This window comes from Aedes albopictus, chromosome 3 (genome assembly GCF_035046485.1).
Source record: "Aedes albopictus strain Foshan chromosome 3, AalbF5, whole genome shotgun sequence".
Classification (NCBI taxonomy): Eukaryota; Metazoa; Arthropoda; class Insecta; order Diptera; family Culicidae; genus Aedes; species Aedes albopictus.
The window spans coordinates 143,250,248-143,274,198 of NC_085138.1; the positions used below are offsets into that span (position 1 = coordinate 143,250,248).

The 23,951-nt window shown below is 40.6% G+C and overlaps 1 protein-coding gene across 17 annotated transcripts in view; it reads left to right on the forward strand.

The window, feature by feature from the left end:
* Positions 1-23,951, forward strand: part of LOC109424083 (uncharacterized) — a 638,365-nt gene that overhangs the window by 548,188 nt on the left and 66,226 nt on the right. For all 17 annotated transcript variants that reach the window (XR_009995716.1, XM_062842966.1, XM_062842968.1 and 14 more), the window contains one exon: positions 14,975-15,151. Coding sequence is in view for 16 of the 17 variants with exons in the window: in XM_062842966.1 (XP_062698950.1) it covers positions 14,975-15,151 (177 nt within the window). In the remaining variant the exon portion in view is untranslated. The remainder of the gene's footprint in view (positions 1-14,974; positions 15,152-23,951) is intronic.

Genomic DNA, 23,951 nt, shown 5'->3' on the forward strand with positions numbered 1-23,951 from the left:
GTACACCAAATTGTATTCCAATGTACCTGATCAATGTTGGCTTCCATACCACATGAAATTATATGTACCATTTTGCAATTCTTGCGCCTTGCATCTATCCATGCAATGTTGAGAATCACTGAATCGTGGTGGGAACTATTGCACCACTGACACATGCAATTTCTTAGTGTTCCATGGGCAACCATGATGTTCATAGAATCATCTAGGCATCCATGCTGATCTCACGCACCATCTTTTAACTTATTAGTGATTCGAATGAGTGTAATCAGTTTCGTACCTTTTAATTCCGCCCTATGTTGCTTATCCTTTGACAGATACGCGTATTTCGACTACCACTTGTAATCTTCCTCAGTGTCAGTTATGAGTGGATAACTGACACTGAGGAAGATTACAAGTGGTAGTCGAAATACGCGTATCTGTCAAAGGATAAGCAACATAGGGCGGAATTAAAAGATACGAAACTGATTACACTCATTCGAAGCGGGTATTCTGCATAGAGAGTTCGAAATGTCGGTACAAGATTATTAGTGATGTCAGCACGACATTTAAATTCCAAGCACCATTCTTGCACCTAGCCATACAAAATATCGAGTATCGATAACATCATGTACCTTCTTCATAGCTTTCCATGTACATCATGATGAACACCACAGAATCATTTAGGTATACACGAATTATGCTTATCTCGTGCACTTCTTTTAATAAATTAGGTATCCAATGCTTCATACTGATATGCACCATCATTAAATTTCATGCACCATCAAAGCTTTCAAGCACCATTTCAGCGTTTATCATATCGTCTAGGCATCCTATACATCATTATGGTGTGAGCATCACTTAAAATACTTTTTTTTGTACTCTTTGCCATTTTTTCAATACGTGCACCTAATCATGCAACATGTTGATAATACATATTTGAATAACGGTGACAACTTATGTAACACGCTAGCACCATACGCCTTCTTCATACCTTTCCATACACCGTTTTGGCATTCACTATATCATCTAAGCATCTTTTGCACCATCATAATGTGGTTCACATTTGCATCCCATCATTGGCGTATCTAGGATTTTCTCCTAGGGGGTGCCTAGGGGGTGCCAGTTTCAGTGGCTTCCAGGTTGCTTTTTTTGTAATAAGAAATACCGATCCACCCTCAATTTCTTAGTATTATGATATACTGCGTAGCGGGAAAAATGAAATAGATGGAATTTGTATCTTCAGCTTGAACTAAACTACTTATCATTCATCGCGACAATACCTGTTTTGTGGATTGAAAACAATCAGGTCCATTAGAACACATTTTCAAAGCAATTATTAGACTGTAAATCTCGGAAACTATAAAACATCCACAAATTTGCGTGTAACATGTGCTCTTTGGTTTATTACATAATAATAACCCTTACAAACATAGTTTTTAAGAAAAAATTTAAGAGTTATAAATACTTAAGATTGCAAAATCAGGCTACATATTTGCAGTTTTGGTTTGGCCACAACATTAATGGCTGAAAAGCGTTTTTAAATTAGTTGAATATCACCACGGGACATGAAAATACTTGTACAGGAAAATTGTGAGCATGATTCTTAAAACTACAAAATTCGCACTCGGTTATCCTGAGTTCCGTTCTGAAGCTTCACTAACTTATTATCAATCCAGTTGAAACCCGGAACTTGGTGCGAGCAAATTTGGTTTTTTTCTCTTTGGGACTCTGATGCTCGCACCAAATTCCGATTTCGATTGCATTGGTAATATATCTGATGAATGGAATGCTTTATACAGCTAATTTGTTATTGATATTTGCTATTAAAAAAATCCAATTACTCTTCAGGCAATTCCTTTGGGAATTCTTTTATTCTTTGCTAATCCATTCGACAATGACTCTGGGAACATCCTCAATTTTTTTTTTTTTTAATATTTTCGGCAAGTCATTCTACTTTTTTGGATTTTCGTTCATTTTGTTGGACTTTTATTAATTAAGCTATTTGGTATTCCTTCGCCAATTCCATTGAAAACTCCCTCGGAAATTCTTTCATAAATCTCTTCTATAATTTTATTGAAAATTCTTCAGACAATTTCTTCTAGATTTCTTCAGTTTTTATGTAAGGAATTCCTGCTGCAGATAATTTCGGAATACCTTCGGTGATTCCGATGTTACTTGCATTGAACTTTTGGATTCTTTTGGCAACTACTTTGAAAGTTCTGAGGTAATTTTGATGGATTTTTTCCGGCAATTTCTTTGGGAATCTGTCAGTAAGCTTTTCGTCCATTTCATTGGATTTTCTTTGACTAAGACCAGTTGAGAATTTCTGATTTTCAAGTTCAGCAATTTTTGGAAGTAATAAATATAAATACAAATAATTCATAAATAATTTCAAAACAATCACGATAAAATTGCCTAATAACTGAAAATAACTGAAAAAGAAATTTCTGATATAATTTCAGAAGAATGGCCATTGAAATTATAGAAAAAAAATCCAAAGAAATTTCTGATGAAATTTAAATGAAACTACCACAGAAATTAAAAATAACAACCATGCCGAAGAAATCCTCAAAGAAATGGTCATACTATGGTCTAGCGAATTTGGGATCGTAGGTTCAAACCCCACCAGAACGCATTTTTTTTTTCGCAAATTCGTCTCTCAATTTGTCAATTCTGTGCTTTCTAAGTAATTACAAGTTTTTTTTTTCGTACATTCCTATAGGATTTCACTAGAGATTTCTCTAGTAAATAACACCTCCTATGATTTCTCTGGAAATTCCAAATATTCCCGAAATTCGAAAGATTTCTACTGGAATTCCTTGAAGAAGCCTAAAAGGATTTGCAGGAGGAATACCGTGATTAATTTCTATAGTTATCCACGAATAAAAAAAAAACTAGAGGAAATCCTGGATGAGTTTTTAGAAAAATCCCTGTAAGAATCAAAGAAATTTCTGGAAGTATCCTAGGAAAACTGCCTAGATGAATCCTAGCAAGAATGCCATGAGATATCCCTAGAGGGATTCCTGCAGGTATCACTGTGAGAATTTCTGGAGGAGACCTTGGAGGCATTCCTGAACAGGGATTGGCGGCATGCACCGTGCGGTGCGAAAAAAAGCGTGTGTTTCACACAATCGCAATGCTTGTCTGCCGAGAGACAAGAGACGTATGAGTGAGAGCTTTCGTAATTGTGCGAGAGACAATCGCAGCACTAGCTCTACGGCTTAGGAACAAAACGTCGAAAGACAAAACGTCGAATGCCAAAACGTCGAATGCCAAAAGGTCGAATGCCAAAACGTCGAAAGGACAAAACGTCGAAAATGAGCAAATAGTGAATTCTTTATTCTTTTTAGGGAAACTCATTCTTTCACTTGTACCAGCCAACTAGTTTACAGGGGAGCCTTCCTGAGACTCCCTGAAACAACACCTTAGGGTCGGCATGTGTCTTGACCAGTTCTTCGCGGGTAGGGAGTATAAGCACTGTCTTTATCCATTCAGAACCATTGCTAACTTTTTCGGTGTCTCTTCTACTGGAACCCAGTGTTATATTTGAACTGAACGGGAGCCAAAAATGAACTGAGCTTGGATGTGCCATCAAATCCTATGTCCGTCATGACCTGACCATGGTCCTGCTCTATTTAGGACTTTGTGACGCATCTGCATACATGCGTTGTTGCGCGAAAATATTCACCACAATGAATTGGGACTTTGTGGCATCGGGCATTAAGATTCTGCACCAAAATCCAGATTTTCCGCAATCCACGACGATCGACCCGGTTCCCCCTCTCGGTAGAAAGTGGGTTCTGTGAATCGAATCAGCCCAAGATTGCTAGAATTGGTGAAAAATGGCAGAAACATGACCATTTCAGTTTACCAGGTACCAGGGTACCATGTTGGCATTCTGCGCGTTCCAAATATTGAACTGATCAATGTTCAAATATGTTTGATCTCAGTGTGCCGTATTTGAACTTCAACGCAAATTGAACGCGTTCAAATGCAACACAGCGAGTGGCACACTGTCAGTGGCACCTACTCCAATTTTTCAGCATTACGTCACAACTTCCTTCAGCTTGGCTACGAAAGCGGCCTATAGCTATCGTCGGCCGGATCTCTGGCACTTTTAGGGTGGTGATGGGGATTATCGGGCGATTGGTTTACGGCACGACTTGCCGGTACTTTTCATTCCAACGTAAGGGGTGGAAGGGAATGCCTTCCTCATTCAGAATCAAATTTGTGCCTAAAATAGCTGTCCTTTGCTGCAATTCGTCCGATATTCACAGGATATGGTACTAATACAACAATGCTAAGTATCCTCATAATCATCTTCACTCAGCTGGTGGTTTCAACTCTGGTCTGAAACATCATAGAGTGCAAAATGAATCACTGACCTTCAGCGCTCGGGCAGTGTCCCGAGATAACGAGACAATGTTCGTGGATCCCAGTTAATCAGTTCATCATCCTGGCATCTTGGTGGATCTACTGTATCGCCACCCCTCTCAGGATACCAACAGGATCGATTTAAATTCACACAAAATCTAAAAAAAAAAATCCACACTGAACTGCGCACTTACACACTTTTCGACGTTTTGTCCTTTCGACGTTTTGTCCCTTCGACGTTTTGTCCTTTCGACGTTTTGGCATTCGACGTTTTGGCATTCGACGTTTTGTCTTTCGACGTTTTGTCACCCATTCTAGCTCTACGGCGCAGGGAGTAATGCGCGGTGCTTGGGACTGTGCTTGTCTCCAAACAGAAAAAATCAATTAATAAACTAATTGAAGAGTTTGTGTTTTCGGCAATGTTGTTAAGCTTGTCAAGGGCTGACAAGTGATGGGTCGTTTGATTCGAATTTTTTCCAATCATGCGTAGTATCAAGCCAAGTGCAAAGCACGGAGACAAGCACCGAGAGAGTGCATACGACAGAGCGTGAGAGACAGGAGAGCTCCAGCGCGCGGCAAAGTAAGCGAGCAACACACAACCGATTGCGCGTACTCGTCTCCTTCTAGTTTGTTGTGCTGTCTCGTAGCAGAGTGTGCGGCACGCAAAGAGTTTTGAGTCGCACCCTATCCCTGTTCCTGAAACATTAGAAGCAGCAGGAATAGCTTATTGAATCTCAGGAGTAGTTCCTGGATGAAAGTCAAGAAGAGTTTCTGGAGGAGTCCAATGAGAAATATTTGGAGAAATCCCAGGAAAAAAACCTTTCGGATTTCCAGGAGGAAACACCGAAGGTACTTCTGCAAGGCTCCTAGAAAGATTACCTAGAACAATCCCAGCAAGTTTTTGAAGGAAGCCCTGGAGAATAATTTCTAGAAGAATGTCGAGAGGTATTACAGTAAGAAATTCGGGAGGAGTCCTAGGAGGCATTGCTGGAAGAACCCATGAGAAATTTATGAGAGAATCCTTGGATAAAATATCTTCGATAAAAATTTCTGGAGTAATCACCGGAAAAGTTCTCAAAAAGTCACAGGAAAAATCTCAAGAGGTATTCTTAAAAGGACTCTGGGGTGTGTCATTGTAGAAATCGCAGCGGAAATCCTAGGAAAAATGGCTGGAGGAAACTATACAGGAATTTATGAAGAAACTCCATCAGGAATGCCTGGGGGAATCCAAAGAAAAAATCTTTGGAATGCCTAGAGAGGTCCTTGCAAGTTCCGGTAGAGGTATTCTGGAAGAATCTATAGAGAAGGCCCTGAAGGAATCACAGGGGGAATTTCTGAAGAAATGTGAGGAAGATTTCCCAGCTATAATACTAGGATAAATTTGTAATGGAAACCCTAGAAGAGTTTCTGGACGTATCATAGTAAGAATTTCTGAAGGAATTGCTGGAAGAATCGTAGGAGGAGTTGTATGAGGTATTATTGGAGAAAGGCCAAAGGTAGTTTCAGCAGGAGTTCCATGAGGAATTTCTGGAGGAATCCTTGGAGAAATCCCTGGTAGGACAACCAAAGAAATTTCTGCAAGAATTCCAGGAAGATTACCTGGCAAGATCCCAGCAAAAAAGCCAGGAGAAAGCTCTAGAAGATTCCGTAGCATAATTTCTGAACTATCACAGTTGGAATTTATTAAGGATTCTACTCCTTCTAGTGAGCCTGCAAGAGGCTGGTGCGCCGCGAAAACGGAGTTTGGGAAGCGCAGATCTGGAGGAATTCCTAATAATGCAGGAGGTATCATAGAAGTAATTTCTAGATAAATCCTAGAATCAGGAATGCCGGGGATATCCTAAGAGAAGTTCCTCTAACAAATGCCTTGAGAAATACCTACAGTTCTTCGTGAAAGAATCGGTAGAAATATACTGGAAGAATCCCTGATGGAATCGCAGGAGGAATATCTGGAGGAATCTCAGGAAGATTTCCCGAAAGTATTGCAGAAAATAAGTATGCCAGGTGAAATCCCTGGAAGTATTTCTGTAGGAGTCGTGATGGGAATTGCTTGAACAATTCCAGCTCTAATTCATGGAGGAAGGCCAATAGAAGTTCTTGAAGAAATCCCCCTTGGAATTTCCGGAAGAACCTCTGGAGGAAGTCCTGGTTAAATCCTTGAAGAAAGCTCTATAAGAATCACCGAAGGTATTTTTAGAAAAATCCCAGGGTGATATTCTTTAAGAATTTTTGAAAGAACTTCCCTAGTAGAATTCCTGAAGGTACCACAGTGAGAATTTTTGGAGGAGTTTTAAGAGAAATTGCTGGAACCCTAGACACAGTTCCCAGAGGAAAGTCAATATAAGCTCCTGCAGGAATTTCATGAGAAATTTCGGGAAAAATCTCTGAATCAAATCACTGAAGGAATTCCTGGAAGAATCAACGGAGGAACTTCTGAAATGATCCAGGAAGGTTGTCGTGGATAATCCCACCAGGAATTCCTGAAAAAATCCCAAGAATTTTTTTTGAAGAATCCTTAGAAGAGTTCCAAGAAGTACCATAGTAAGAATTTTCGAAAGAAATACTACAAGAAAATGCTGGATCAATCTCTACAGACATTTCTAGAATGTACAACCCCATCAGAACTGCCTGGAGAATCCTGAGGGAAGAAATATCGGGAGGAATCCATAAATAAAGCCTAAAGAAATCACTGTATGAATAGATAAAGGTATTTCTGGAAGAATCCATGGAGCAGTCTGTTGATTGTACTTACCAATATCCAAAGCGCCAAAACGTACAACAGGTATATACGTAATTCTGGGTGAGTTTAAGTTTTATTCGAATGTGCCATAAACAAATATTGGAATTTATTGTGTGAAATTTGGAATTTTAAGTGACTGTCAAGGAAAAATTCTAGGGGGTGCCAAATTTGTTCTAGGGGGTGCCTGGCACCCCTGGAACCCCCCCTAGCTACGCCAATGCATCCCATGCACCATTTTGGCATTTCGCATACAAAATAGCATTCCATGTTCCTAGCCCAGGTTGATTTGTGTGCCACATTGAGTTTCCTGCACCATTTTTTCAATTCGTACACCTACATAAGAAACATATTGTGTATAACAGAATCATGGTGATACTAATGCACCATATAGACATCATGCAGCTTCATTGCATTCCATGCACCACCATGATGTTCACAGAAACATCTAAGCACCATCTCACGCGTCATCTAAGCATTTATTCACATTTGAACTCAATAGGTTCCATTTTGGCATATCGTTCACCAAAATGTAATCCATGGAGAAATTTCTCGAGGAATTTCTAGAGGAATTCCTAACATAGTGTAGGAAATTCTGCTGGAGAAATTTTTCGAGGATCATCTGGAGGAATACCTAGAGGAATTCCTGCAGGAATACCTCGAGTAATTTCTGGTGAAATTCCTGGAGTATTTCCAGAAAGAGTTCCAGGAGAAATTTCTTCAGGATTTTCTGGATAAATCCGTGGAGGAATTCCTGGAGAAAACCCTGAAAAAATCCTGGAGGAATCCCTGTACAAATTCCTTGAAGTATTTCAAGATTTATTTTTGAAGGAATTAATGGAGTAATTTTTGGAGGAATTCTTGTAGGAATTCCCGAAGAAATTCTCTGAGGTATTTTTGAAGAAATATTTTAGGCTTCCTGGAGGAATTCGTGGAGAAATTCCACGAGAAACTTGTGGAGGAGTTTCTGGAGAAATACCTGAAGAAATCCTTGAGGAATTCCTGGAGAAATTCCTGGAGGAATCCCTGTATGCATTCTGGGAGGAATTTCTTGAGAAATTCCTGAATAAACTTTTGGAGGAATTCATTGATGAATTCCTGGAGGAATAACGAGAGGGATTCCTGCAGGAATACTTCAAGGAATTTCTGGACAAATATTTAAGGCTTCCTGGAGGAATGTCTGGAGAGACTCCTCGAGAAAGGATTTTTTTTAGGAGTTTCTGAAAAAATTCTCATGGGTGAATCCCTGAAAGATTTATTGAAAAAAATCCTGGAGGAATCCATAGAGGAATGCATCCAGGAATCCAAGTAGGAATTCCAGGAGAAATTCCCGGAAAAGTTCCTGGAGAAATTCCTTTAGGATTTTCTGGAGAAACCCGTAGAGGAATTTTTGGAAGAATCCCTGGAGGAAATATTAGAAAAATTCTGGCAGAAATTTCTAGAGAATATTCTGGAGCAATTCCTGCAAAAATCCTTGGAGGATTCTATGGAGGAATTTCTGGGAATGTTCCGTGAGAAATTGCTTCAGGATTATCTGGAGGGAGCCGTGGAGAAATTTCTTGAGAAATTCCTGGAGGATTTTTCGTAGAAGAAATTTCAGGAGAAATCTATGGAGGAATCTTAGAAACTTCTCAAAGAATTCCTGGATGAATTTCTGTAGGATTTTTTTAAAGAATTACTGAAGAAGTTCAATAATGCATTCCTGGAGGAATTACTGAAGGAATTCCTGGAAAAATCCTGGAGAAGTTACTGAAGAAATTGCTGGAAAAAATCCTGAAGAAACTCCTGGAGGAATCCCTGGAAGGATTACGGGAATAATCCGTAAAAGAATTCCTGGGGGAATCCGTGGAAGAATTGCTGGAGAAATGCTTAAAGGAATATCTTGAGGAATTCCAGGAGTAGTTTCTGAAGAAATTCATTGACGAATCCCTGGAGGAACTTCTGGAGAAATCTTTAGACGCAAGAATGCCTTGGAAGAATTCCTGTAGGAACTCGTGGAAGAATTCCTCAATGATTTTTTTTATGCATTCCAGGTGGATTAGCTGGAGAAATCCATGGATACCAGGAGATATTCCTGGAGGATTTTCAGGAGGAAACCCTAAAGAAATTTCAGGAAAGATCCCTGGAGGAATTAAAGGAGGAACCCCATAAGAAAGAGGAATCTGTGGAAGAATTCTTAGAGGAATTCCTGGAGGAGCTCATGGAGGAAATTCTGAAAGAATTCCAGGATTAATCCCTGGAAGAATCTCTGGAGGATCCCCAGGATAAGCCCTTGGAGGAATTCCCGGAGCAATTTCAGGAGAAATCCCTAGAAGAATCCCTCTTGAATACCCTAAAGGTTTTTATAGAAAAAATCCTGAAAAAAAGTTATGCAGAAATTCCTGGAAGAATATTTGCGAGAAATTCCAGGAGAAATTTATGGAAGAATCCCTAGAGAAATTTCTCGAGGAATTCTTAGAGAAATTCCTGGAAGAGTTCCGGGAGAGTTTTTTTAATTTTCTGGAGAAATCCACGGAGGAATTCCTGGAGAAATTCTTAGAGGATTATCTGGAGGAATACCTAGAGGAATTCCTGGAGGAATTAATGGAGGAATGGTATACGTTCGGTGTAGTACTAGATTTGTAGTAATGAGCTGAATTTTAATATGGTGAGAAGGTCAGTTCTCTGTTTTTGCAATGAAATGGTACAAACAGCGTGGGTATTACGATTCCTTGCCTAATTTGATGCTGTTTGAGCAAAACTTTGGATAACTATGTTGTTTATGTTGCAAGAAATGGAGAAAACAACAACACTGTTGCCCAAAGTTGTGCTCAAACAGCATCAAATTAGGCAAGGAATCATAATACCCACGCTTTTTGTACCTTTTTACTGCAGAAACGGAGAATTGACCTGCTCACCATACTAAAATTCAGCTCATTACTACAAATCTAGTACTTCACCGATCTGACCTATTCCTGGAAGAATATCTGTAGGAATTCTTGCAGGGGTTTTTGTGGAATTACTAGAGACATTTTTGAGGCTTCCTGAATGAATTTCTGGAGAAACTCATCGAGAACTTTCTGAAAGAATTACTGGATGAATTGTTGGAGGGATTTCTGAAGAAATTCATGGATGAGCCGTTGGAGGAATTCCTGAAGCAATTCTTTGAGAATTTCCTGGAGAAACTTGTCGAGGAATTCCATGAGAATATCCTGGTAGAATTGTGTGAGAAATTCCTTTAGGATTTTCTGGAAGAATCCGTTGAGAAATTCCTGGAGGAATCCCTAGAAGGAATTCTGGCAAACATTACTAGAGATTTTTCCTAGAAGAAATTTCAGGAGGAATCTCTGGAGGAATTCCTGGAGGTACTTCCGGAGGAATTCCTAGAATATTTATTGAAGGAATTATTTGAGGATTTTCTGGAGAAATATTCGAGGCTTCCTGGAGAACTCGGGGAATTTCTGAAGGAATCCCAAGTGGAATTTTTTGAGGAATTTCGGAAGAAATTCCTTAATGAATCCCTGGAAAAATTCCTGAAGAAATTTTTGGAAAAATCTTGGAGTAATTCCTGGAGGAATCCGTGGAGGATTCCCTGGAGGAATACCACGCGGAATTCTTGGAAGAGTTCTGGAGAAACTACTTTAGGATTTTCTGAAGGAATCCGTGCAGTAATTTCAGGAAGAAATCCCTGGAGGCACAGCGATCTCAGTTTTACCACAGAGAACGGACATCCAAGTCCAATCTGAATATTGCGTAAGGAATATTTCATCGGCAACACAAATGGCAGCATCGTGGCGCTGTAATCGATAAATTTCCTATACTAAGGCTGACACAAATTTTGATTTTCTTCTATGTTATGTTTTATTAAGCCTCGGAATTGAGACTTAAGAAAAGTAGCCGATAGAGGGTCTTGTTTCCCGGACTGAAAAAAATCCCGGGATTCGGGATTTTTATTTTCCAAATCCCGGGATTTCCCGGGATCCCGGGAAAAATCTAAATTTTCTAAAAAACTATGAAAAAGATAATGGAACGATTTCTTAAGCACTTTTAATTAAATTTGATCAACTAATAACCATTATATTCGAAAGAAAATACATATTTCATAGACATTTGATTGTGTGAGGGCAGTTGAAGACATTCAAAGGTATTTGAAAATTTTCAAATAAAGTTCATCTTCTTTCGCAATAGATTAACTTGGGCTATAGGTTAACTTCTGCCTCACTTATCCGAAGGAATTTTTTGACAGAACTTGATGATATTTCTACAGAAATCCCTTATAATTTACCCTGAGACGTGAATAAATTCTGTGTGAGAATTTTATGACGGAGTTAAAATGGCAGTGTTAGAATGTGATTTGAAAATTTCAAACGGCAGTTTCTTAAGATATTATTTGTCCGCATTTTGTTTTTTTTCTTTAAGAAAATGTGTGACTATTTCAATAATATTTGGATATAAATTCATGTTAACATTTTAGAATTTCGATTAGTTTTTTTGGTGCAATACATTGAAGAAACTGTGGAAAAAATCCAGAATAATTCACGACAGACCCTCTCAACAAACTTCTTGTTAAACTGATATGAATATCTTCAAAAAAATCCTTAAAAATTCTTTCAAAAATTTATTTATGATTTCCATTTCAACATTTCTATCCCGAAAGTCCATTGATCTTTTTTTTCGATTTGGCAGGATGACAACTTTAACAATTTCTTCAGATGTTTTTTTTGTGGTTTTACAACAACTTTTATATTCTATTATTCATATAATATGGTATTAAATTATATTCCTCGCTTTTATTGTACGATTCGCTTTATTTCTTTTTTTTTGTAATTCAATATTGCTCTGTTTTTTACCATAAATCATCACAGAAATTTCTGCAGAAGATCTAAAAACGGTGTGCTGTTGCTTCTTGTAAATAAATTCCTGATTTGTCTTATAAATGTCGTCAAAATTATCACTTGTATTATCTCTGGTGGTTGTTGAAATGAGTTCCGCAAAAAATTTCGCCTGGACTTAAGAACAAAATGTCTAAACGAATTTTATCGGGAATATCTTTACGAAATCGTCAACAAATATTTCAAAGATTGTCAAAGTCCTGCAGAGGTTAGGGATTGTTTATTTAAAAGGATTTAAAATTCTGCGAATTTAAACGTAAATGTGCAAGCAATTGATCAGGGCTGTTGAATATTATATAACAACACAGTATTCTTAAGGGATAACTCCAGAAACATCTAAAAATATTTGCAACAGTTTACATATTTCACATATTGTAAAAATGTTGAACATTGCCATAAATTCCAAGCATACTACCAGAACAATCTAGCTTAAAATAAATCATTTTATTTAACATTCCGATATTCTGTCTGTTGATTCAGTTTGATTATAACGCCACATAAATGAAAAATGGAAAGGCAGTAATAAATTGTAAAATGTAAATACAAAAGATTTCGGCTCAGTTATGCCCATGTGGCGCCCGAGCCTTCCAAATAAACAAATGAGTAAAAAAAATGAAAAATGAATGACATAAATTCAGCCACAATATTTTTGGTTTAATTAGTTGGACTTTCATCTAGCGTAGAATTGGATGGAAAAAAGGAAACATTGACAAAAAGAAGATTTCAAAGGGAAAAGATTTGTTTTAGTATTGCCATTTTTTATTTTCGGGAAATCCCGGGAATTTCTGAAAAATATCCCGGGATTCGGGATTTTTCAGATCCCGGGATATCCCGGGATTTTTGTCCCGGGAAATCCCGGGCAAGACCCTCTAGTAGCCGATAATCCCGGAGACAAATAAGATCCTCTGCGTCATTGCTCGGCACGGTACGCATTAAGCCGCTTAACACCATGAATCAGGGCTCGCCTGTTTGGTGGACTTCTTCCACCGGATCATGCAATCCGTAGTGATATTCTTAGCCAGTTGAAGGAACTGCTACCGACACTACACGGCTATCTAGGCTGAACGGGAATAGAAATTAGAATTGATGATCAACTTCTTTTGTTGATCGGTTCTGTTTTGGGTTTGTGGTTTCAGTTGAGCCGTTGGACGACTGTAATCATAGTCACGGCAAGCCTTAAAAACACGTTTTACAGAAATTGTTGTAATTTTGGTAATATGTACTAATTTTTCAGGTTCCATGGTGATATTACACATATGATAGTGTACTTTGTATGGTGTAAAACAACAATCTCAAAAAAAGTATGGTTACAAAATAAATCCATCAACAAAAACGCAAATAAATTAAGGTAGGTATATTTCAACATTGTGACGAGCTGGAACAAATCTATGCTCAAATTCGGATTCACTGACCCAAAATCTGTCAAAGAAACAAAATAAAAATTCAAATTTATTCCGCTGCCCTAGGAGTTATACCAATCTCGACACAAAAAAATGCAGAAATAAATCGAAAACAGCGTATGGAAAATTTTTGAAGCGAAAGTGACCTCAGGTTGTTTTTTTGGCGCCATTTTGTCAATAAACGTTTCGTGTGGCAAAAGCCATAAAACACCGATCCGCCCTAAAACCTACAGTACAGTACGCCTTCAAAATTGAAGTTAAATGCATTGCTTTTCTACTTTGTTCTTGAGCTTTGTCGGATCTTTGTTTGTTGACGAAAGACATGGGGACCACGATGATCATCAACAGAAGCCCCTAAAGCAGCAGGTAAACTTAAGAAAAGAATCGGGTAGCCTGTAGGTCTTCATTATTTTCTTAACGCCACAATTCATTGCTGTCGGCTCGCCACTCCGTCGCTTGTGCTGGGAACGCACGCCCAGAATTTCAGACCTGATTGAGGTCTAATGCGGGCACATTGTATGAGTATACACATATTTTTAGCGAGAACAATAAATTAACTACTCCTGACTTCATTAGCGAGTTTGAAAAAATACTGCCATACAATTAATTCTCTCTCTTTTCTTTTGTTTGGGCTTAGAACCGGACTGGGCTATCCATACTGTATTCCCCATTTTTTCTCCATTTTTTCCAAAACAGTCGCAAATGGTTGGAAGTTAAATGCTGCGGGAAAAGAGGGAGACGTATGGGTGATAGCAGTGAAGAGCGAAAGTGACACTTTTTATCAAATTTTTATATTAATCTCAAATCATCCAATATAAAATGTGGTCCATCCCAAGCAACACGACTTGTTTCAAAGCCAGTAACAGCAACCTTAGTGCAGTTTTTCACTGTCCGTATTATAGACGATATAACACAATTGATTCTTTTTTGAAACCCAAAAAGCGCAGATTCTGAATCATTATGCAACTTGAATGAAAGGGAAAGATAAAAAAAATGGAAAAAATATTTTGTCCAGACTTGTACCATGGACACCAGGAGTCAATCCAGGAGTATTAACTACTCACCTTACATACTTCATCAAACGCTCTGTGAGCAAATTGCTTCTCAGCACACCATAAAAGCTACTGCAGTTATTGCTGACTGCACCCCAAATTGGACTGACACAATACTGTGCACACACCTTCAAAGTGTGATTGCAGCGCAGGGCCACGTCGGATCGAGTTTAGGTATTCGGTGCACTTATTCCTTGTAAATGGAGGAATAAGTGCACCGAAGGCGTCGAGACGATCCGAGGCAAACGTGCACTTTTATCACACTTTTTAGGCGTACCAAAAAAAGGGTGATAGTCCAATTTGTGATGTAGTCTGCAATACTTGTTACTTGACAAATAAGGTTGTCACAAGTTAGAGAACTTTCAAAATGAAAAGACGCAAGATATCTTGTCCCATATAAACGTTCATCTCTATGTTCCCAAATCCAAATTCATAATAAAAGAAAAATAATTCCAATGCAGTCCGCGATTAATCTAAACTTCAATGCATCACGAATAAACTACCACCGATTTCCAACACTAACAGTCCTATTTCTTTCTCTTATCTCCCCCTCGTTTGCAGCCAAGACAGCCGCGATTCATCCTCGTCCACCTGGGACCTATCGAGCTCGTGCGATAGCTACTACTGTGACCAGGGACGCCGCCACAGGATGGGTGCCGGGACGTACGCCACGGTAATGGGCTCCGGCCCGGGACTGTTTCGGAGGCGATATTCCGTGCCGGAAATCATCATGCGGAAGTAAGTGGCAAATTGTTAGCGAAGTATTTATTTTTCGGCGTCAAATGTTGCGATTTTAAATTTCTTGTAAAGATGGCAACACTTCCAGTACAAAATTGTTTGCGTGATTTGATGGCCGTTCGTCGCTCCTTGTTGAGCATTCCGACAGCAGAGGAAGAGGCAGCAAACTATGCCTGTTATGCTATCGTTCAGCATAGTTAGTTACATCTTTCCTTCATGCCAAGCACCGAAGTTCTTCCTACCTTTTGGGTTTTGGGTAAAAATAAACAAACATGACTGGCACATTCCAACGTTCAGCCAGCTGTTTTTGATCGATTATACAAGTTAGTGGGTTGTTCCAACTAGAATTGAGAGATTCCAATTAAGACATGAGAACCCAGCTGCATTGTACAAAAATAATGCATGTTTCGCTCTATTCAGGATGCAGTTACGAGAACCACCGTAGTTCATCGACCATTTCACATTCAACCGAACTGGATGTTTGCATATGATTAGTAGCCCAGGAATACTTACTGATTTCCAAGAGTCAGCTATGCCGGTACCACCCACCGACCGTGTACATAATATGTAGCACACTGATTTCTCTTCGCGAATGTACCAGCAACCATGCGTCTCCTTTTTCGAAACGTTTAGTGATTGTATCCATCGTACTGCGGGTGTCCGTTTGCACGTATTAATCTACGCGGTTTTCAACCAGGGCTGCAAAATTTCATTTCAATTATTATATATTGAATAGTAGCTAACGAATCTCATCAGTAGTCAGTAGTTCCCTGTTATATAGGAAAGTGGAACCATCTCGGTAGGGCTTCTATTTTGGGCACTTTTCCGCTATAATTCAGTGAATTTTGAACCAATTGCATATTTTTTGTACGTGATAAGATACGTATAGCATCGGCCATGTACAAAAAATCAAGTCAATTGGTTTGAATTGACTGGGTTATTGTGCTGAAAATGTCATTTCAACATATCTAGATTTAATCACCTACAGCTAATTTCAGAAGCTAAATCTGAAAATATGGTGTATGAAAAACTTGTACAACTAGATCAGTCACAGAATCTCCAATATTCAAGGTAAATGTCATCTATAACTTTCAAAAAAATGCCAGTTTTTATTCATCATGAACCTCTTTTTATGTTATAGGTTGGGTTGGCATAAAAAGAGAGAATTTATTGTATAAATTAAGTCAAGACTTCAATACGGAAACCTAATTGGAGAGAACAGGTCTTGCTTCTTGGCATTTGAGATGGAGCCAAGGGGGTTTCCGGGAAGTTGTAAGGGAGTCCAAAAAGGGGCTTCCAAAAGACTCCAGGGGAGTTCTTAAAGGTGTTCCGACGCTTTGGCGTTTCAATGAGATTACGCGGATTTCAAGGACGTGTTAATAGTATTACAGGGGTTTCAGGAACGTTTCAAGGAGCTTTAAGGGCTATTCAGAGGAGGTAACAGGAGCATTTAATAGGCATTACAGGGGTCTCGGAGGCGTGATAAGACATTTCAGAAAGTTTCAAGGAGTTTTAGGAAGATTTTGATGGTGTTTCATTTTTGAGGAGTTTGGTGGTAATTCAGGGGCGCTTCAAGCGGTTTTAAGGGGTGTTTAAGAGAATCTAATACTCCTCAAAGCACCCTAGCCAACCCTGGACCCCCTGGAACCTCACTGAGACCCCCAGTGACCCCCTGAAACGCCCTGAGACCCCTTAAAGTACCCCTGAGACCACATGAAACTCCTGAAACCCCTGAAACACTCTTGAGGCCCCCTGAAACCCCCTGGGAATCCCCGAAACGCCCTTGAGACCTCATGAAATCTCCCTGAAACCCCCAGGGACCTCCAGAAACGCCCTTGAGACCTCATGAATCGCCCCTAAGACTCACCACACCAGCCCTCATATCTCCTTAAAACCCCCTGAAAGGCCCTGAAACGCCCCTGAGAACCCTTGGAATCCTCTAGATCCCCTAAAGCATTCATGGAATCCCCCTGAAGCTCCCCGAAATCCCCTGGAACTCCCCTGAAACCCCTTGATGAGCCCCTGAGACTCTCTGGAAGTCCCCTGGAGCTCCTTGAGACCTCTTGAAGCGCCCCTGAGACTAGATACAGCACCCATATGCTGCTGTAGAGGCGTTACAGATGCAATACATGCTATATTGGCGGCTTTGTACGGCTCTGCGCGGCACGGTTGAGCTCTAAGCGGTGGATTGTTCACTAGGGCCCTGTAGCATAATGAAAATTTTACTAATGACATTAGTCTTGTAGCTAGTAATTTGCCCAAGAAGTTATAGAGCGGAATATTGATTTTGCGCCGCAAACTCCACCTTTCAGTGTGAAGCATTTTTTGTGTAGATACTGATCCTAGGAGCAAGATACGGAGAAACTCTGCGTTCGATGTGTTCTTCAGAATTACTCACAATTCCTGATTTTCTCTTGTTAGCACTAGAAAGTGTAACCCGACATCAAATTCAAATGAAATTGTTTTTTTTTTGTACTGAAGGGATACAATTCAAGGGAAGACGGGCTTGGTGGTCTAGTGGCTACCGCTTCTGATTCGTATGCAGAAGGTCATGGGTTCAATCTCTGGCCCGTCCTTTTCATCCTACTTTGTATCTTTCTATTCACCTTCTCTCACTCTCTCTTCTCTACATATACAACTCATGTATATTCATATGTTCATAGCCATCGCTAGAACCAGAAACGAATTGAAAAAAGTCGTTTCCCTCCCTTCCAACTTCCATTCACAGCACAGTGTATATATAACGCCTATAAGTTATGCAACCAAAGCGTGCTGTGCCGCTTGACCTTATTCACCTTATTCACCACACAATCTATCACGAACACTATAAATAACCCTATCCATGGATCGCATCACCGACCCAACGGTGACTCCCAGATCTCCCATCCTTTCCGTCTAACAAATACCCCAGTCCGTGCAGGTTGTGGGACGCAGAGTGCTCTCGGTCTCTAGTAGCAACAACCAGTACACTCTAACATTCCTTTCCCTTCCCAGCTGACTATAAGGACTTGGCCGGCGCCGTTATTGATCAAATATGCATGAGCTGCTAAAATTGCACTTTGAGAATAAGTGGAATGTCCCAGCCCCTTATTCAGTTGGATCACAGTGCAACTGGTACCAGCTCAGAGCAATCACGGAGGAGCAACCATTGACATGTATAGTCAGAATTGATCGTTGATCGTTGATCGTTGAAGGGATACAATTCAAGGAAAATATTTGAAAGACAGTTTAACATTTCTCTAAGTAGCTCTAGTTACTCAGTGTTGTTGCTCCTAATACCTAATGTGCCAATTTATTACTGATGGCTGGGTTTCTGATGTATGAGATTCTAGGGAAGATATTTTGTTTGTGATCTGGGCAAACTTCAAGCGGACTTGTCGGAATTATTGTGGGATGCCGATAAGATTGCGGTTCGTAACTACGTTGTAGGAGAAATTCTTCTGAATCAAGGTGGTTGTGTGAAGTGTGATTGAATTCGTGTACTAGTTCATGATTTGCTGATGGGGTTCCCTTTGGAGCTGCCACTGGGATCCCCCTTGGAATTCCTTTAGGAACACCCTCTGGGATTCTCCCAGGCAGGAGTTGATGTCTCGGTTCCTCCAGCAATTTCTTCCAGGATGCCGAAAGGAGATTCTTCGCGAGGTTTATTTAGAATTCCTTTAGAACCACGGTTCCCAACCTTGGCTCTCGCGACCCCCCCCCCCCCCCCCCCCCCAGTCTGTCGTCACTGCGCTTTTCGTTAAACAATCGAAGCGTGCCTGCAAGCGGTTGGGGGGTCGCGAAACGAAGGTTGGGAAGCTATGCTTTAGAAGTTCCCTCTGGGATTCTTCAGTTCCTACTATAGTTACTCCATGAACTTCAGATTACTCCAGGAATTTCTTCTGAGATTCCCCCATGAACTCTTCCTGGGATTCCTCTAGGAATGACCCAATCTACCCAAGCAGCATACATGGTTTCAAAACAGTGACGGCAGCGTATGTAAGGGTTGCACAGAAGTCACTTTGACTTACTACTAATATTTTTTCAAGGAGTTTCTTCCAGAATTCCTCCATTTTAGGATTACACCATCTTAGATTTCTTCAGAATCGCTTTTTGGGATTCCCTCTTTTAGAATTCTAGAAACTTCTAGAGAAATCTCAGAAAAAAATTGTCGTGGAATATCGGAAATAATTCCTGGATGATTCACGGGGTTCCTAGTGGCCTTCCGGAAGGTATTCCTGAAGAAATTTCAGAGAGCACTCTTGGGGCAATCCCAGACGGAATCTCTTAATTAATCTTACAAGGTTTTCTTTACTTGCACAAAATCACATAAAGAACTTGAGAAAGATATCCTGAACAAACCACATGAAAAATCTCAGAAGGAGAATCCTGAGGATACCTAGAGGTAGAGTGACTGAAAGGCAGAGTGGCGTCATTTTGACAGATCTCCTGCTCGTTTGGAATGGAAATTTGTATGGATTTGACAGATGATCGCTGTTCCAATTTTGACATCGACGCCACTCTACCTTCCAGTTACTACCTTGTAAGTGTTGTATAATTCGTGTCGTAAGTACTACCGAGAAGTTTGTGTGATTTTGTGTGAACCGTGAATGTGTATATACATGGCAGGTAGTATTCGTTATGAATGTAGGTTTTTCCCAGCTAATCTCCCGACAGCCGTAGGGCTAGCTAGGATCAGGCTCCACCACCCTACGAGATGACCGCCATCATCCACCCACCGAAGTACCGAAACCCACCGCCAGATGGACGGTTACCATTCTTGGAGCGGCCATGAGGGGTGGCGTACATAAGGAATGTACATAAGCCCTGAGGGGGCAATGACCGCGGAACGAGGTCAAGAACCTTGCAGTCAACCGATGATCCAAATCCTTTTCACTTAGAAAAAGTTCTTCAGCGAAGACAGTTTGACTTTGAACGATAGTGAAAGGACGACTTTGAAAGCATAGTGAAAGGAAAGTGGATTAGTGAAAGAGGAGAGTAGTGACGAAAAGTGGATTGCAAGAAGGCGAAGTGGACATCAGGTAACCCCTGAATACTCCCGTTTTGGTTCCAAGCCTGGTATTATCTACGATGTCTTCTCCATTAAACAGAACCCCGCCGTTTTTTGGTTTAAAACCCCATGCAGCGCCCTACGAAGCCCGTGAGTCCGTGAGCCATTCCGGCAAAAGCCGAAGACCGATCCGTTATAATATCGGTAGGACGCGGACGAGTAGCAGGCCGGAATACGGAGCAGCGCGAGTCCGAATAAGCCACCCCCTGGAACCGTGGATAGCGAGCCGAGGATCCACGCCCGTACGCGAGTCGCCGTTGGAGACGAGGAAGGAGAGGTGGTGGATCAGAAGGAGAAGGGGCCCCGCAACAGAAAAGGTCAGATAGAATTAAGAAAGTGGGAGTAGAAAGTGCCAGGAATAGCCTAGGAATAAAGCGTTGTTGAGCAATAAACTGGTGTAGAAAGTGTAAAAGTGCTGTGGTTTTCCTCCATTTTATGTGAGAGCTACCTGCCCGCGAGTAACGTGTAGTGAACGTGCCGACCCTGAGGCCATTGAGTCGGGGAGTCTCTGTAGTACTCCCGACTGACTACCCAATACTTACACTTTGGCGCCCAACATAAAATTGATTTACCATCAGTTTCTTGTAGGCTGCAGCTGCTTAAACTCACTTGATTAAGTGTAAAATCACGTTTGTACTAGCTGACTAGGACTGAAGTCTCTGGGAAAACATCCAGGCCTTCGCGGAAGAAAGTTATTGGAACGTATTTGGAGGTGAATTCCTGGCATAGATCGTAAAATTTTTCATTGTATTCGGAGGGGTTTTGATAGTCCGAAAAGGAGTAAAAAGCGATTGATTGGAAAACGAACCAGTAGTTCATTGAATTAAAAAGCGGAGCAGACTATTCATCCGTGTGTGGTGCGATTTCGGATTGTGTGAGTGAAACACCAAAGAGAAACGTGGTTTATTTCTGATCTCTTAAAACTAGAATTTCAAATTTTTAGGATTTTCAAATTACTAGGATTTTTAAATTGTTAGGTTTTTCAATTACTTAGGATTTTTAAATTTTCTTTTTTCAGCGTGAAAAACCGCTTACAGTGGATTTAGGTAGAACTTTTTAAATTTTTCAATTTTTTTTTCTGCGTGCAAAACCGCTCAAGCGTACATAGTTTCATTCAAATTTTCAATTTTTTGCTGCTTCATTCGTACGACGACGTTGGATGATGGATTTGTCTCAGTTGCAGGCACAGTACTTTGCGTTGAATGCCGCTCATCTGGCCGATGATGAGTTGGACCACGAATTGTTGATTCGGGATGTCGACATGAGAGACGAATCGCGTAGCAAGCAGGAGAGAGCTTTGAGGACGTTGTTGAAAGCTGAAAAAGAGAATAAAGAGAAGATTACTTACAAATACGACGAAATTGACTTAAACGACGAGTTGAAATGGTGTGATGGAAAGCTACAGGCAATAAAATGTATTTTAGAGGGAAGAAAGGTGCAAAAAGCACCCGATCAAAAATTCAAATCGAAGCTCATCCACATTTTGTTTAGAACTAAACGGTTGAAGTCGTACTTTGAAGCGGAAGAAGATTTTAACAGTGTAGCAATGATAGCAGGAGAGTGTATCAGATTGCTGGCTAAATTTTATTCTATTACATCACCTCTCACAGAAGTGAGAGAGGCGGAACTGAAAATTTTAAACGAAAGCTTAAGACAGATGCGTGAGCAAATAGGTGGACAAGATTTAGGTAATCCGGTAGCCCAGATCGCGACCGGTGAGACGAATGAATATGAGAATAATGAGCCGAATAGAGAGCAGGAGAATGAGAATGGTGATATAGAACCAGAAGGCGCGGTAGGAGGTGTTAGTAGTAGCGAGAAGGAAAAAGTGACGGAACTTGCAGAAGAAAATGCGAAATTGAAGGAGTTTGTGAATCAGCTGATTCAGCGGATTCACGCTTTGGAAACTTCGTCGGTTCCAAAGCCGCGCGTGGTAGAACCAAAGATCAGTACACCGGTAGAACGTAGATCGATTCAAAGTGAGGATGATGCGTGTGGGAGAGTTCATAATGAGCAGGATTTTTATGAATGGGTTAAATCAAAATACGGTTCCATAGAGAGCGTAGCTGAGAGAAGTAAACTTCCACAGTCATCCCATCAAGAGATCCAGAGAGTTAGAGAGATAGACGTAGATAGACCGAAAACCAGTCGATTACCAGTACATAAATGGTCGGTTAGGTACGATGGGATGGATAACGGGAGAAGGTTGAACGAATTTCTCAAAGAGGTAGAATTCAACGCGAGATCGGAAGGTTTTTCAGAAGCAGAGCTGTTCGTGTCGGCGCATCACCTTTTTACGCGTAAGGCTAGGTCGTGGTTCATGGAGGTTAACGGGAATAATGAGTTGCATACGTGGGGGAATCTCGTGAGAGAACTGAAAAGTGAGTTCCTACCTGTTGATATCGATTTCCAATATGAACGTCTAGCCAACGCACGGCGACAGGGTCCGAGGGAGAAATTCCAGGACTACTATCTTGACATGGTACGGATTTTTCGTAGTATGTCCAGGCAATGGGATGATGATAGGAAGTTTAACGTGCTTTTCCGCAACACGAGAGCAGACTGTAGAACTGCGATGCTTGCAGCAAACGTGAATTCCATTCCTAGAATGAGAGAGTTCGGTAAAAAATTTGATTCTATCAATTGGCAGTTCTACGTGAGAAAGGAGAGTAGATTTGAGAAACCCAAGCATAATATTGAGGAGATCAGTCAACAGTCACAGTTTCGAGGTCGTAATGAGTCGGTTAATAGGTTCCAGTCTGGTTTCAAGCCAGGGGGATACCAAGGTCGAAATTACAATCCCAATTACAAAAAACCTCCCAACCAATATGAACCCACAACACACAGGAAAGAGGAAACGAGTAATCAACAAAAATTTCAATCGAAACCAAGAACTAGCCAGGGAAATAGTCAGTCGCAAAACAAGAGGCAAGATGATCCGAAACCTTCTTCAAGTGGTACTAGTGCTCTTCAGAGAATTGTAAAAGCATACACCCCTATCAAGCGTGGTTTATGTTTGAATTGCCATGATGAGGGGCATAATTTCCGGGACTGTCCTGAAGAAAAACGTGATTTCTGCGAGAAATGCGGATTTCCAGGCTTTCTCACAAACCTTTGCCCATTCTGCCAATCAAAAAACTTGAAAAAGACTGCTCAGTGAGGCAAAGCAGTCTAATAGTCTCCGAAAGTCCTCAGGCTGAATTGTCAGAAGAACCTACAGTCATTCTTCACCAATTGGGATATTCAAGGGTGAAAGGTGAGCCCAAAAAGCACGAAGAGATTGCTACGTTGCTCGTCAAGCTTAGCGGGGACACCAGACCATTCACGAAAATCGAATTGATGGGGATTGAACTGATCGGTCTTCTAGACAGTGGTGCCGCACGGACGGTTCTAGGCATCGGAGCTACCAAAATCATAAAACAGCTTAATTTGAAACTTGAACCCACTTTTGTCACTTTACAGACAGCGACCGGAGATGATTTGGAAGTTTTAGGTTGTGCAAACATACCAATAACTTTCAATGGCACAACGAAAATCTTGCCAGTAATAATCGCTCCGAGACTGAAGCGCAGATGTGTGCTAGGGTACGATTTCTGGGTAAAGTTCGGCATACAGCCAACGATCCAGAATGACTCTATCGAAGTGCTTGATGATGGTGATGAGTTAGGGAAAGAGGAAGAGCTTACCGCAGATCAGAAAGAGCAGATAGAATGCGTGAAGAGAGAGATTTTAGTTGCCCAACCAGGAGAG